The sequence below is a fragment of the Polyodon spathula genome, chromosome 20 (genome assembly GCF_017654505.1).
Source record: "Polyodon spathula isolate WHYD16114869_AA chromosome 20, ASM1765450v1, whole genome shotgun sequence".
NCBI lineage: Eukaryota > Metazoa > Chordata > Actinopteri > Acipenseriformes > Polyodontidae > Polyodon > Polyodon spathula.
This window is the reverse complement of record NC_054553.1, coordinates 29,975,501-29,991,022: the sequence shown is the minus strand read 5'-3', so window position 1 is coordinate 29,991,022 and position 15,522 is coordinate 29,975,501. Positions and strand designations below refer to the sequence as shown.

Below are 15,522 nucleotides of genomic sequence, written 5' to 3'. Positions count from 1 at the left end.
AAGCGAATGGCGCACACACGCAAAGCGACAGGTTACATACATCGTGTCCTAGCGACACAAATCCAGGGTGTTTAACATGTGTTAATATATGATTAGACTGTTTAATGAGTTATTATTATTATTATTATTATTATTATTACACTTCATGAAAGTGTAAAAATGTACTTCAGTACTAATATATTTTCACAATTAAGAATTATCCTTATCCCTTTTCTCCGGTGATTATGGCTTTTATAATTAATTGTCCAATGCTATTGCTGTCCAGGCCTGAAGACTCTCAATATGACAGGTCAGTATCTATCGATCACAGCTGAGGTGAAGGGCACATTTTATCAGCCACCTGCAGCTACAGCTGCCAAGACAAGCCACAACTTGAATTATTTGAACATTTTACAGTATCTGGGAGCCCCCGTGGATTATGTCAATCGCATGCCAAAGTGTATGATGCAATCTAGGGGGAATCCCCGTGCTGTAATAAAATAAAATTCCTCAGGTATTACAATTCAGTGTAGCAAGCTGCTCAGATTACCTTTATAATTGTGAGTACAGGTGTCAGTGAAGTTTTGCTTTTATTTATTTATTTTGTGTACAAGATGCACAGCACAGTCTTGAAAACAAAATTCAAGGTGACTTATAACTTAAAGGGTGAAAGGAAAATTAAAATAAACCACACGTTCAAGATGAGCTTTTATTTATTAATTTATTGCACTTATTGTAAGATCATTGAAAGACATCAAGTTATACATTCACACACATATTATCCAGACTTCTTCCACCAGAGTCTCTCCCTTACTACGGCTCCACAAAAGACAAAGCATTACCCTTATCCAGCCCATACAACCAAAACACTGGAAAAACCGGCTCATTAAACCGCACCTCAAAGGTGTGCAGGAGGGTCTCTGTCTCAGACACGGCGTAGAACCTCACCCTGCCCTCGTCACACTTCAAGTGGACCCCTATCCCAGAGGGCTGCCCCTGAGGAAGCCTGACTTCCACGCTGCCGTGCCAGGCGGAGAGGCGTGAGCTGCTCCACTCCACGCACCACGAGAGGGCGTTCCTCCCCAGTGTGGCTTCGCGTCCCAGCCGCTGGTAGGCTATCCCGATGGCCCAGCCTTTGCTGAGACGGGTGTTCACCTCCCAGTAGTGGCAGCCCTCAGAGAAGCCTGTGGAAGCCATGACCTGGCTAACTGTGAAGCGCTGTGGCATGTCTGGAACTCTCCGGTTATTGGGCTTCACCGTCACTTTGCGGTTTCCTTCTGACAGTGCCAGGTGCTTATGGGCTGTGTTTGGGTCAAAGGTGAGGTTGGCAAAACCTGGAAAAAACACATATTAAAAAAATCTGAATTGTTTTATTAGAAGGGCTACGTTCTGACTCCACCTCTTTACTGATTCTCTGAATCACAGCTGGGTGTCAGTTACAATTACAATGGTATTTTGTTCAGTTACAATTATTCTGCAGCGGTGGAAAATACAAGAATAATGATCGAATGACAAATACATGCGTAACTGAGCTGGAATTTGATCAATTATATGGTATAATTACAATTACAATTATGCAGGTGTGCCAAGATTCAACTACAATTATAACTGCAATTACAGAGCAGACCTGGGGAGCCACAGTCTGCTCTGAATACTAGCACTGAGTTACTTTTTAAAGATCTGCATTACTCACACTGGATAAGTTCAGCCGATCTTTTTGAGGCAGTATCATTTTCAGGCTCAGCAACTTCTGATTCTGGAACAGCTTCTATAATTTCTATAGATGTAAATATATATACATATATCCATTAGTTTCACATGTGGCATTACAAAGAAACATACACAGCCCCCACAGAATCTGTGTACTGCATATTCCCATTGCATATTCTGTTTGTACAAGAAACAGAATTTAAAGCTGTCACATAGAATGGCTCGGGCATTCCAGGGTTAAAAGGCACAGGGCACTGTGCAAGGACTTCGACAGGCAAGGAGTTTTTCATTTATCTCTGTATTATATGAACACCGAGGAGACTTCAGTGTCCTGCAATCCCACCTCCTGTTTGGGTTTGCTGGGCTTGCAAAGCCTTTATGGCGTTGTCCAGTTTAGACTGAACATCCTCCTTCAGGGCAGCGATGGCATCCTTCACTGCAGACACCTGCTCCTGGATCTGAGCTGCGCTCTGTTCATCCACAGCAAGGGAACTCTCTTCAGACTCAGGCAGATCGGTCTTAAGAGAAGCAAAGCAGGCTCGTCACTCAGGACAAAACGTTCCACATTGTGGGTTATGGGTTTAGATTTATAAGTGCGTGAATGTTAGAGTTAATATTAATGAACATGTTTGTATTATAAAAATGCATGTATGTTATTTAAAAATGTAACAAATGTTTAAAACAGACCCTCAATATTGATCTTGGGTGAGTAACCAGTTTGGCACAAAAGCCCACCTAACGTGCTCCGAGTCGATCCGACCTACCCTCAAAAATTCAAACCAGTCTTTCACATTCACCATCTCCAACTCGCTCTTCTTTCTCTGCAGGGCGTACCGGGCTGAGCTCAGACCCTGAATGATCTCTGACACCCGGCTGCTGGCCGCCTTCCCACTGCTACTGACGGCATTCAGCGCTGCCTTCTCTCTCTCCTCCAAAATCTGTCTCAACTCTGCAAACTCTCTGCTGAGTGACTCGTTTGTCCTTGCAGCAGATTCCTGAAAGACAAGTCTTGCATGTTGAACTTTTGTTTGAAGAAGCCACAGTTCCTTCTCTGAATAAAGCTACTTACCTCGATCTCGCGTTTTTCTTTGCCCCTCTTTGCCAGGCTCTCCTCTATTGTTTGGACGGCAGATGTCACCGACGCTAGCTTTCTTTTCAGGGTCTCCTTTCAAAAGGTAACGAATGTTAAACCTACACCTTTGAACCTTATTTTTTTTCAAAAATGAAACTTTTGATACAAAAAAAACTAAGAACTGTGAGGGCTAACTTAACGCATGAAACTGGCTGTATGCTGTAGAAGCTGCCGGCTAGTGGAGCGACAAAGCGATATTATGACCAAGCAGCCCTGGCTTCTATCCTAATTGTCATTTTCTAGCGTGTGTATTCGTACCTGTGATTACTGCTGGTTTACGTATAATAAATCGAGTAAACATGATTATAGCTGGAATTGTGATTGACATTTCTGAAACAATTCAAAACTGACTCAGATCTGCTATTACTAAATTAATACAATAGACATTTCATCGTGTTGTTCTAGAAGCGGTTTATTCCATTCACATAACATAGTTAAAATGTCTTGTTCTTATTTATTTATTTTTTGCTCAACAAACACAGTAACACGTCCGCCCTTACTTTTTTTTTCTCAAACGCTCCCTGCACACTGCTGCAACTACACGCGGGATGCGCAGCCACGCAATCCACGCACAGATATTCCCCGTCGGTATCGCACACAAACTCGATGAATTTCGGGTGCTTGCTGCACAGGATTTTGCAGCTTTTTAAATGTTCTTTTTCATGCGTTTTACCGTCCTCGGGGCAGCACGACACCTTGCTGGTGAGACACGCCGCTGTGTTGCAGGGGTCGCGCAGGGGGTCGCGGTTCCCCTGCTCGGAGGCGGTAGGTCTCCGAGGCTTCCTCTGTTCTGCAGTTATGCGTAACGCTAACTCGACTAAGGCGCACAGTGCAGTGTTCTTCTTGAGCTGGGGTTCTTTCCCCAGTGGGTCCTTGCATATTGGGCAGCTGTACTGGTTGTATTTGTTGTTTTTGGACTCACGGAACTCGATGATACACTCCATGCAATAACTGTGCCCGCAGCGTAACGTGGTCGGATCTCTAAATAATTCGGTGCATATCACACACTCGAGCTCCTGAGTCGATGCCATGGCTGTAGCCTGTGATGTAACGCTAGTTTCCATTGTTATGCCAACGAAACTGTCCCGCACCTATGAAACCCAGGAAACCGAAACTTAAAATAGTTTTAAGGTTGCTGTCAAATGACGTCTATCTACAGCAGCCCGTTGGTTTACATACCGGTACTGTAAACTACAGGAAATGACAGAACCACGTTATTTATCCATGTATTGCACTGCTTGACAAAACACGCAAGCATGCTGGGACTTGTAGTTCACAAAGGGGCCGTGCTTGTTACACTACGTAACATAATAAGAGTTCGGGTTTCTATTTTCTGATCCTGTAATAATTTATCCTAGCACTGATGGATGTAATTATGTCATGTCGCAGCTGACACTTTTCAGAGTGACAAAAGATTCACCCGTAGATGTGTAATATAATGCTTCGACAAATATATTCAAGCATATATACAGCCCTTGCATATACATGCCTCTGACTGGATTGCATATAGTAATATACAGATATCACATTGTATGTCTTTAAACTGAACCGACCTGAAACAGTATCCAGGGATATTTTATTATTCGTTAGCTAAGTATTGAACTATCTGGGAATCTCCCCTTATCTCATGTGACTTTTGAGCAACTTGAAGCATAAAGTCTTTATTTGTCAAAAGTTAAGCAAGGTTTAGGATGGAAGACTCCCATAGGATTTCCGTACCTAACATTGACGACGGTCTGACGGTAGCGCCAGTGACCGAGAAGACTAAGCCTCACGTATGACATCTTATCTTTCGCTAAAGTGGGCAATGGACAGACTAGTTCTTTATTTACGACTTCTGACTTTTGTCATAGGTTCCCCCGTATAATTTCATCTTTTTCCCCTGCCGAACTCGTTACCAACGGGGACCGGAGACCTCTGCGTTACTGTGGACTGCACTTGACATTTCTGCGTACCGTAAAAAAAATTTTCTGCATATCGAGGACGTATGGTATCATTGGGGTGGGGTGGGGTGGGGTGGGGTGGGGTGGGGTTGGGTTCTGGGTCCGGTCAACCCAAGACCAGGCCGGCCCGGGGGGGGGGGGGAAGTCACTACTCTCACCTTCCACCGCCACAACGGCGGGCTGACAGAAGAGAAAGGTGGCAAACTGTACTTTTAATTCACTTTTAACTACACTGATATCATACCTGTAATTTTCAGTTAGGGTAACTATTATGTAAAATATTTGAATTTGAAATTATAAAGCAAATTCTGAATGGACATGACGGAACGTCTTGATACGCTCCATACAATAGCTGTGTCCGCAGGATAATGTGGTCGGATCTGTAAATAATCCCTTGAGCTCTCTGATCTCCCTTCTTATTGAAGCCATGCCTTTAGCCTAATATAGTCCCTGTCTTCACTGTTATGTGAATGAAACATACTGTCCCACACCTATAAAACTTGTAGAATTGAAGCCTAAAGCTGAGGGAACACAAAGCCACTTTGTGGCTTGAGGAGACTACGTTTCAGGCCAGGGGCGCACGCTTGGCACCACGGCACTAGACTGTAGGTGTAATGTGTGCCCACACTAACAGAGAACACAGCTGCAGAGCAACATGTGTTTCACAGCAGCATGGCACGAAGGGGCGCTATTTAATTCTGTTTTTATTTTTGTTCCTCACAGCTAATAAATAATGGCCTTCGAATACAGAACACCGTGCAAACTGACCTTAAGAATTTCTATCAACCCTTTATTTATTTATTATTTTATTAAAAAAATAGAAATCTCATTTGAAGTCCTCAAGGTGTTATTCACAGGCTTACACTGCTAACACAAAGCAGCAGAATGAAATGGAAACTGTGGCGACTGGAAGGGTGAAAGTTATGGCCAGGTCTTTTTGACTGCTGGTTCAAAGTCCCTTTGACTGGCCCCTGGGGTTCCCCTGCTGCTTCACAGGCTAGTGGGGATCCCCTGGTGTGTAAAGGGTTAGGGTTTGGCTTAGTGGGATCCTCTGGTTTGTTAAGGGTTAATGTTTGAGTTAGTGGGGTCCTCTGGTTTGTTAAGGTCCCCCTAGGGCTGTCATCGCCTTCGTCGGACGTTGGCTTCCACTGCAAAACAAAAGAGCCTGCTGTTATACATAACAAACAAACGCATAGCCAGGCTTGTAACCCTGATGTTATACATGTGCTGTCGGGAATCACGCTGGAACCTCACAGGATTCGTTATTCCCAGTCTGAGGTAGTGTAGAAATAAATATCCTGTCCTGTTCTCATTTATACTCAATGAAAGTTATTTTTGATTTATATAACTTAATTTCGACACAAAGAATTCCCCCCCCCCCCCCCCACCCCCCCCACCCCCCCCACCCCCCCCCCCCCCCCCCCCCCGACCCCCCCCCCCCCCCCCCCCCCCCCCCCCCCCCCCCCCCCCCCCCAAACAAAATATTATATATATTTATTAAATACTTTAATAAAATAAACACAAATGCCAGTGAAGGAATAACTTCAGGATCTGAGCTAAACCAGATTCTAATGAACATGTGAAAAGCAGATTGATTTTAGAATACAGAATGAGCTGGCGATGCAGAGCCCTCATTCCGGCCTCCTCGGCTGCACTCACTCGTATAGTCCTGTGGGGACATGGGCTTGGAGATGACCTGGTTCAGAGCCTCCATCCACTCGCGCTGCTCCCTCTCGTTCTCACAGGTGAAGATGAACTGCCTCTCCGGGGTTTCCACGGTGATGCCGCACTTCCAGCAGTTTCCCCAGACTCTTTTTGGCAGGATATTCGTCACCTTGTATCCGTGCTCCGTGTTCCCAATGAAAACGACGCCTTTCTCCACTGCAGCCTGAAAAACAACACAGCTATGAGCAGCACAGTACAGGCATGTCCTTTATACAGCTGAATAGTTTCACGTGGAACCACTGCCTGTCTGTCTGGCTTCAAGAAAAGAAAAGAATAATTTTATGGATAAATGAATGTAGACTTTCTTATAAACGAATGTAGACTTTCTTATAAATGATTGTAGACTTTTTTATGTTCTTTTTTTGAGTACAGTGATTATGCAGCCAGCACAGATGTCAAAAAGCCATTGCAATGTTTTTCACACTAACACTGAATCAGAAAGGGGGTTGCATGCACAGTGTTGAGTCAGAAAGGGGGTTGCATGCACAGTGTTGAGTCAGAAAGGGGGTTGCATGCACAGTGTTGAGTCAGAAAGGGGGGTTGCATGCACAGTGTTGAGTCAGAAAGGGGGTTGCATGCACAGTGTTGAGTCAGAAAGGGGGTTGCATGCACAGTGTTGAGTCAGAAAGGGGGTTGCATGCACAGTGTTGAGTCAGAAAGGGGGTTGCATGCACAGTGTTGAGTCAGAAAGGGGGTTGCATGCATAGTGTTGAGTCAGAAAGGGGGTTGCATGCACAGTGTTGAGTCAGAAAGGGGGTTGCATGCATAGTGTTGAGTCAGAAAGGGGGTTGCATGCACAGTATTGCAGATGCACAGGCTCTTACCAAGGGATCCTTGAAGTAGAGCAACTTCCTATCCTGGGAATCTAGAATGAACCATCGTTTCTTGAAGGGTTCCCTTTGCTGCGAAACACAAAGTCATCAGTAGCCCGCAGGCAAATATTCAATATATGATGTTCCATAAAGTCAAGGATCATAGGTATCATTAACATTGGTCGTCTCAGTCTGGGGTTGGAGTCAATTCCCTTTTTATTATTCCAATGCTATTTTCAATTACTATATATATATATATATATATATATATATATATATATATATATATATATATATATATATATAGTAACTAACTTGTCAGTCAAACATATGCACAGCTTGTCAACAACACATGGAACTGCAAGTGTTTGACAAGCTGTATATGTGTTTGCTCAATAAAGCCTGTGTTGTAAAAGGAATTGGAATGGATTAAATGGGAATTGGAATTGTGAATTGATTCTCTAAAGGAATTGGAATGGATTAAATGGGAATTGGAATTGTGAATTGATTCTCTAAAGGAATTGGAATGGATTAAATGGGAATTGGAATTGTGAATTGATTCTCTAAAGGAATTGGAATGGATTAAATGGGAATTGGAATTGTGAATTGATTCTCTAAAGGAATTGGAATGGATTAAATGGGAATTGGAATTGTGAATTGATTCTCTAAAGGAATTGGAATGGATTAAATGGGAATTGGAATTGTGAATTGATTCTCTAAAGGAATTGGAATGGAATAAAAAGAATTGACCTCAACCCTGGTCTTCTCTCTTCTTCATGTCTCTCTATATAATGCAGGATGCATTTAATGTCTTTATAAATACAGGATGCATTCTTTGCCCCACACAAAATCCTGGTTCTTTTGTATACATACCATTGGACCAGTCTTTTCCATGTACCCTTCTTTTAAATAATTCCTTGTTATCCACGGGACAAGCTGGAGAAGATAGGAAAAAGTTTCAGTTTGTATATTCTCACTTTGAAACCCAGAAACTGCAGAGCAGAAATCACCTTCAGTGCAGGAAATTCTCATCACAGTGCAGCTATATTAACCCTATGCAACTGGCCAGCGTGGTGTGTGAAGTGTGCAGACTGAAAGGAGATTAGAACCAGACAGTACAGGACTCAAACTTTACCTGCTGACCCCTGGCACACTACACTGTTTCCGTACAAGTGCAAACACAGCTTTCTGGTTATGGGAAAGTTACCTACAGTATGTATGTAGGTAGGTAGGTGTTCCTTTAGCTTAATTATATTGAAAATATCCCTAAGTAACATATGCTTTCCTACCAACCACTTGAATGAACTATGCAGCTGCTGTCACGCACTACCATGTAAATGCAGGTGAAGATACTGTACAGCCGGAACTCATGTGGCGCCTTCTCTCCCAACATAGTGTGCTTACCTCTGAGTCGCTGGCAGTGGGGAAAGCTGTTTTCAGATATGAGAAGCGTGCTGCTCTGATAGCATTGAACCAGCCCACAATTTCCTGTAAGACAAAATAAGGACATAAATAAATAATAAATCATATATCATTGAAAAAGGGGTTCTGATTTAAACAAAGTGGCACAACTCAGATACTTTTTCGTAGCACTGTGTGGTAAACTGGGGCTAATAAGCATTCTGCCCACCTGCAGCTAGCGTGTCTTTGTGCCTGTTCCTGTTCCTCACCTGCATTCCCTCGTGATACACAAAGATGCTCCTCGTGTGATCCTCTTTCAGGTAGGTGATCTGCAGCCCGTGAGGATGCTTGATTTTCTCCGGCTGGAATGTGGCGTTCAAATCCTTTATGGAGATGACAGCCTTGGGACCTTTCGACTGTGAAAATGAAATAATAATTCAGAAAGGACCACCCTTATACACATTTACTGCTGTATACAACAGGAAAAGCATAGCAAGGCTGCAGCTCTGTAAAGCCTGGTACAAAGCATGGTAAACTGTGCTAAGGTAATGCACAATGCATGCATATTAAAGTGTTTGGGAAAATGACTTTGCACATTAATCCCAGTCCCTTTTTATCAGTGCCCCTCTTTACTTGGGGACGTATGGAGGAGGCCAATGCGTGACAGCGTCACATGAGGTGAGGAGATAGTGTGCTATGGAAAAAATGTCAAGGAAAAACATACATTACTAAGTGTTTTAAACTACTTCAAATGTTTTTTCAGCTATTTTCAATACTGAGTAAATTATGCAAAGGGTTCAGCTAGTTTTTATGAGACTATTTTCCAGGATTATAAAAAAATAAAAAAACAAAAACAAAAAATAACCCTACCACTTGTTTGGTGTAGTACATCAGTGTAAAATCCTTCTCTGAAAGAATAAATTTTCTTTTAAAAAACTGTTGTCTGTTGTCCTTTCCCCTTTTCCAAAGGAACCCCTCACGGCAACCTGTAAAATAATAAATAATAAAAATAATAATAATAATAATAATAATAATAATAATAATAATAATAATAATAATAATAATAATAATAATAATAATAAATTAAATAAAATAGGAAGTGAATGCTTTATATATTTTAAAAAGAGTTTGTGTGACCTCTATGGAGTTCAAGAAGCTGTCCTGTCAAAAAAAATATAAGCATTATAAAATAGATAGGAAGCTAACATGATAGAACTACACACACAGTGAATGCAGGGTTACAGGAAAGCGATATATTGAACGCTGGTAATACATATTGGCAGGATTGACTGGGATTATTCTGCTCGATCTCTGCATGTGAAGTGGGAGTGGTCAGCCAGAACCGAGCCATGTGGAGTCAGGATTACCAGAGCAGTGTGTTTCCTGGGGATCCTTGTGGTTACCACTAAACTCCAGCCATTCATATTTTGCTCTTATCCACTGTTCCCTTAAAACCCTGAATAGGAGAGACAAAGAAACCGTGCATTACAACTGTAGCTGAAACCCTGACTGCAGTCATCAGAAATACACATTTAGACACCTTCAATGGGAGAAGTGCAGCAGTCAGATATTTTAAACTAAGGCACCCTGCTTCTGTTCTGTCTGTCCTGCACGTGGCTGTTTGTTGCAATGACGCTGCATAAGACTGCAGCTCCAGTTCTCATGTTTTTCCCTTTTCTCTTTGTCTGCTGGGCTCTCGTTCAGGTTGTTCAAGAGCCCGGTTAAAAAGCCAACAGTGATTGCATGACACAGCATTGTCGGTTGTCTGAACAGCTGCATTCAAAACTGCAAACTCTGAATCAACCAATAAAGATGAAATAGATTTTCAGCACGATAACATGTGATTTGGGGATAAAAACAAATGCTAATATTCCATTTGTGCTCAAGTCAGTCTTTAGAGATTTCCATTGCTTTGTGTTTTAGCTGTTGTATTCCTGTCTCTGCTCCTCCCAGAACACAAACACAGGTGATGCTTGTTCTGAACAGCTGATGCTAACTCCAGCTTTGAAGACAACGAAAAAGACTGAATCATTTACATTGTATCTGTTAGTATGCCCACACTTAGCACCATTGTGCTTCTCTCCAGGTGCACCCACAAGGACACAGCGACTCGACCCACTGGCAGGTTCGATTTCAGGATTTCAGGATCATTGTGTTGGATGGCTTGCAAAGAGACTTGTACTTACGCGCAGTCAGTGGCTTGAGGTCTATAGAAGAAAGCTGGCACGTTCTTCTCATATCTTTGCTTGGCCACAGCATTGCCATTAGCTTTCATAAACTAGAGAGATAGAAGAATCAGTCATATCATTTGAACAGCGACAGATCTTAACACAGCTGCCCTTTGAAGGAGTCCTAGTCAATGATATCCAACCCTTACCTCCTCTTAGCTTTATCAACATTTAAGACTGAGCTGTCTTTGATTGGGCCCATAATCTCATGATCCTTGAACTTGTTATAGATATGCAAATCTCTCTTACACAACTGGATAAACTGTCTGGGGCAGGTCTGATTGCAACAGTCCACTGGAGTGAGATGGAACTAGAATAGGAGCTGGGATTGGATGCAGTACCAGGAAGCCTCAGAGGCATTTCATTTAGAGTGCATCGTTCTCTTTCAAGGAGGAGGGGGGGACGGGACGGGACGGGTCAGCAATCCTCATAGAAACAGGAGCCCTACCTCAACCAAGTCATCATTCCAAAAGTCGAGCCTGATCGATTTCACTCGGCTAATCTCCGTGAGGTTGCGATGGATTCCGCAACAGTTTAGGCAAATGAACACGCCCAGCTTGTATGAGGCCCAGTCTGGGTCTAGGAAGAACACACAGATAGACAGGCCATTGGTAAAACGAAAGACACAAACGAATCTGGATTATTAGCGTGCTAGAGGAGAGCTACAACCCAGCTCCTAAAGCAGTGTCGTGTTTATTTTATCAATCTGTTGCAAAGACTGGATAAAGGCATTGCCTGAATGAGGAACCATGCTTGACTACAGGGACTGACTCACGATAATTCATTTGAACATTTATCGTGAAATGTAATGCCCAGTAAACAGGCGAAACACACACACACACACACACACACACACACACACACACACACACACACACACATATATTTGTGCCAGTAATGCATGGGCAAAATGGTTTGACTCTTGCAGAAAATGGCCTGTTTATATAAATAGACAGATCACTCTTTTCTCCAGAGTTTTAACTTTCCAAAATCACAGTTTCACCACGTCGCTGTGTAAAAAAAACTGCGTCAGACAGAAGCAATTTGTCATATCAGGTGAGAGACAATTCAGTGTACTGAAGATCAGTACTAAAGTCCTACCAATTTCCGACAGCATCAGCTGTTTTCGTTTGTAAAGAAACGCACGCTACTGAATCTGCGGGGCTGCTCCCCTTTTTATTTAATTCTGTTTTTTAAGTTTTGGCACAACGCTATTCTAGAGTGCTGTTCTACCTGAAAGAAAGAAAAAAAAAAACACATTGAAATAGAAACGTTGAACTAAACAACGAAAGGGTTACCGGATACGTGCAGGTGGTAAATATTTGAAGGTACCTGAGGGCTGGAGATTTACCCTCAGCACTGCAGTATGTGTATATGAGAGATTTCCTCTCCTGCCTATGGCTCTTATTAGTTTCCTTAAACAATAGAAAAAAACAATAACTAAGCAGATGTAGCTACAGTACCAGGGGGCATATTATAGATACTAATACAAAGTACGAGTTCCTTCCGTCAGAAGCGTAAAGGAATAGCCGCTAGAAAGTGTTCTGAGGGCACCTGATGATTCGAGAGCATTTCCTTTACTCCCACCTTTCACTTCCAGAGCTCGGCAACTCTACGAAATCAACCCATCCTGACCCAACCCCAACCCTAAAACCTTACCCTAACCATTAAGAATCACCCGATGCCCCCAGGGCACTAGAGGTTATTCCAGTGTGCTGCAAATTAACCCTCCCAGTCTCGGCTATGCAGCCGCAATGTACAAAGCAAAGTACACGAAGAAAAGAAATAACCCATGGTAACAGCAAAATCACTCATTCGTAAATGTTTGGAGCAAGTATTAAGTGGCACATTATTTAGAACTAATAATAATAATAATAATAATAATAATAATAATAATAATAATAATAATAATAATAATAATAATAATAACACAAGTAAGGGTTGCCTACCCGGGGCTCCACAGTCGGCACAGGTGGCATTGTCTGGTCGTTTCAAAAGCTCCAAGAGAATCCTCTTGTTATGGTCCCGATCGTCCATGCCGCTGACCTCTACTGCACCAGCGCTGCAGACAAACGTGTTTTTATATTTTATTTTGTTTTGCTTTCTAAGCAGGCGGATCTGTTTACAGGATCCTATTCCAACTGGAGAATACACTCCGAACTCTGTTGTAAAAAAATAGGAAATTCACCTGATCACCCCAGATCGTAGGCTAATGATAATAATACTACAACAAACCATAGGCACTGTTAACCTGTTGTGTTAAATTGTACGGCACTACTTCGCCCCATCACATTACAAGGAATAAGTAACCCATAGTTCTGTGGTCCGCTAGTTTGCTCTCCAGTGCTAGCCTCATTCTGTCTGAATTGTACTGGAGACTGTGCTTTCATTGCTTACTGGGCGTTTCGTCGTGTTTATTGTGGCTTAATTACCCCGAATGTTTTGTTCGCCTAGCCTTCAGTCTGCAATATGTTTTCCCAGCACAAACTATAAAACTGAACGCAAACAAAGGGAAGTGAAAATAACAGTTCTTGGCACTCAAGACTCTCTAGCTCACTTTCAAGATACAAAGTCGCCAGTGATCTGTATGGTTTTGTTTTTCACTTGTATCGCTAATGTATTAAAAAAAAAAAAAAAAAAAAAAAAAAAACACGTGACCGATTACAGTATTGCACAACCTTGTTAAAAATTGCATGTCACTGGCCTGCGATACATCAATACATACAATCCAATTATCAAACTGAATCCTTGCCATTAAACAGTGCCATGCCATATGTATTATACACTGTTCACACGCTGCATTGCTAGAGCGGAATGAAACGTCCCGGCAAAAAAAAAAAAAAAAAAAAAAAAAAGGATTTCCATGCCCGACCCCTGGACCCTGCGCAGAGGACGAGTTACGAAACTAAATACAATGTGGGTTTCAAAGCATGTCTGGACAATTATAAAGAAAGGTAAACACGATCTCAAGTTATACTGTCTAGGTCACACCAATCACGTTTAACAAGTACGGTATGTTCATATAAACCGATACGCTGCAGTTTCAATGCTGTTGAATGTGGTTTGTGTGTATACTGTAGCATTCGTTTATTTGCCTTTCTGTAAGTTACGTACATGTATAATACTGGTGTTAGAAACTGAATTGTATTGAAATGTGCATTTACAGGCACAATAAAATCGTGGTAGAAGCGCCACGAATTAAAATATAATTACTAGTAACCAGTGGAGTACCACAGGGATCAGTATTATGTCCTCTGCTCTTCCTAATCTACATTAATGACTTAGATTCTGGTACAGTAAGCAAACTTGTTAAATTTGCAGATGACATAAAAATAGGATGAACCAAAATGATCTAGACAAGATTCAGAACTGGGCAGACACATGGCAAATGACATCAAATAGAGAAAAGTGTAAGGTATTGCACACAGGCAATACAAATGTGCATTATAAATATCATACTGGAGATACTGAAATTGAAAAAGGAATCTATGAAAATGACCTAGGAGTTTATGTTGACTCAGAAATGTTTTTATCTAGACAATGTGGGGAAGCTATAAAAAAGACCAACAAGATGCTTGGATACATTGTGAAAAGTGTTGCATTTAAATCAAGGGAAGTAATGTTAAAACTGTACAATGCATTAGTAAGACCTCATCTTGAATACTGTGTTCAGTTCTGGTCAAAGGATATTGATGCTCTAGAAAGAGTGCAAAGAAGATTAACCAGAATTATTCCGGGTTTAAAAGGCATGTCATATGCCTTCAGACAGGCTTAAATAATTGAATCTATTCAGTCTTGAACAAAGACGACTACGCGGAGACCTGATTCAAGCATTCACAATTCTAAAAGGTACTGACAATGTCGACCCATGGGGTCACAAATGGAGATTAGATAAAGGGGCATTCATGACAGAAAATACGAGCAAACCCAAACATTATCCTGCTGGACAATAAGTACAAACTGTCACAGCTACACCTTATTGGAGGCTGCTTCACAAGCTGCTTTTCTGTGATCCTCTGGTCAACCCTTGCACAAGGTTTCTGTAACTTTATAAGAATGTTTTAGAAGAGCAGTGTGTCCTAGAAGATACAGTATTAATAAAACAAATCTGAGAGGACAGTTTTTGTTGAACTATATTTGAATTCAGTAAATCCAAAGTCTAACCCCACAACCAATTTGCCTGTGATCATTCTGTTGTATTTTACAGCTGGAAGGGCTGGGGGCTGACTGACTATGCATGTGTTTAGATAGAAATAATTAACCACTGCATGGTAAAGAAAATATATACATTAAGAATGTCAGTTTCTATGCACATATTGTGAGTGACAAGAAACTTCTAAAACAGGCTTATTTATTTCTTTTACATTAAAAAGATAAAAATGCTACATTTTTCCATATAAAAATATAATAACATGAAAAATGCATAATTACAGGATTAATAGATTTTTTTAAATGTTGCTGGCGGATAGCAAATTTTATTTCTGCAAGTAAAATAAGATCACACACACATTTGTAAAATGCCATGCACAGTCCCCAACAGTACACAATAAAACAACTTTACAGAAAGACACAACTCTACACACAAACATGCA

At 41.6% G+C, this 15,522-nt stretch overlaps 2 protein-coding genes across 2 annotated transcripts; both read right to left on the bottom strand.

Annotated features, from left to right (window-relative positions):
• Nucleotides 1-676: 676 nt before the first annotated feature.
• On the bottom strand, nt 677-4,014 carry LOC121295910 (E3 ubiquitin-protein ligase RNF135-like). Its single transcript, XM_041221031.1, has 6 exons — nt 3,322-4,014; nt 2,759-2,854; nt 2,454-2,684; nt 2,033-2,207; nt 1,673-1,756; nt 677-1,313 (listed from the first exon to the last, which is right to left on the bottom strand). The coding sequence occupies exons 1-6, from the start codon at nt 3,883-3,885 to the stop codon at nt 793-795; spliced, it is 1,671 nt and encodes a 556-aa protein (XP_041076965.1). The 5' UTR covers nt 3,886-4,014; the 3' UTR covers nt 677-792.
• A 1,574-nt stretch (nt 4,015-5,588) lies between these two features.
• On the bottom strand, nt 5,589-13,502 carry LOC121295699 (arf-GAP with dual PH domain-containing protein 2-like). The gene is made up of 11 exons (XM_041220678.1): nt 12,880-13,502; nt 11,379-11,509; nt 10,889-10,980; nt 10,070-10,158; nt 9,573-9,688; nt 8,972-9,118; nt 8,706-8,789; nt 8,175-8,237; nt 7,314-7,391; nt 6,424-6,652; nt 5,589-5,912 (listed from the first exon to the last, which is right to left on the bottom strand). Exons 1-11 carry the CDS (start codon nt 12,965-12,967, stop codon nt 5,884-5,886), a joined length of 1,146 nt encoding a protein of 381 aa, XP_041076612.1. The 5' UTR covers nt 12,968-13,502; the 3' UTR covers nt 5,589-5,883.
• Nucleotides 13,503-15,522: the final 2,020 nt, after the last annotated feature.

Coding starts and splice junctions, on each gene's coding strand:
- LOC121295699 (XM_041220678.1), bottom strand. CDS start 12,967: ATGGACGATCGGGACCATAACAAGAGGATTCTCTTGGAGCTTTTGAAA. Junction 10,159..10,888: donor CCTCAAGCCACTGACTGCGC/GTAAGTACAAGT, acceptor TCTCCTATTCAG/GGTTTTAAGGGAACAGTGGA. Junction 9,119..9,572: donor TGTACTACACCAAACAAGTG/GTAGGGTTATTT, acceptor TCATTTTCACAG/TCGAAAGGTCCCAAGGCTGT.
- LOC121295910 (XM_041221031.1), bottom strand. CDS start 3,885: ATGGAAACTAGCGTTACATCACAGGCTACAGCCATGGCATCGACTCAG. Junction 2,208..2,453: donor ACTGGTTTGAATTTTTGAGG/GTAGGTCGGATC, acceptor GCTTCTCTTAAG/ACCGATCTGCCTGAGTCTGA. Junction 1,757..2,032: donor CCAGCAAACCCAAACAGGAG/GTGGGATTGCAG, acceptor TTACATCTATAG/AAATTATAGAAGCTGTTCCA.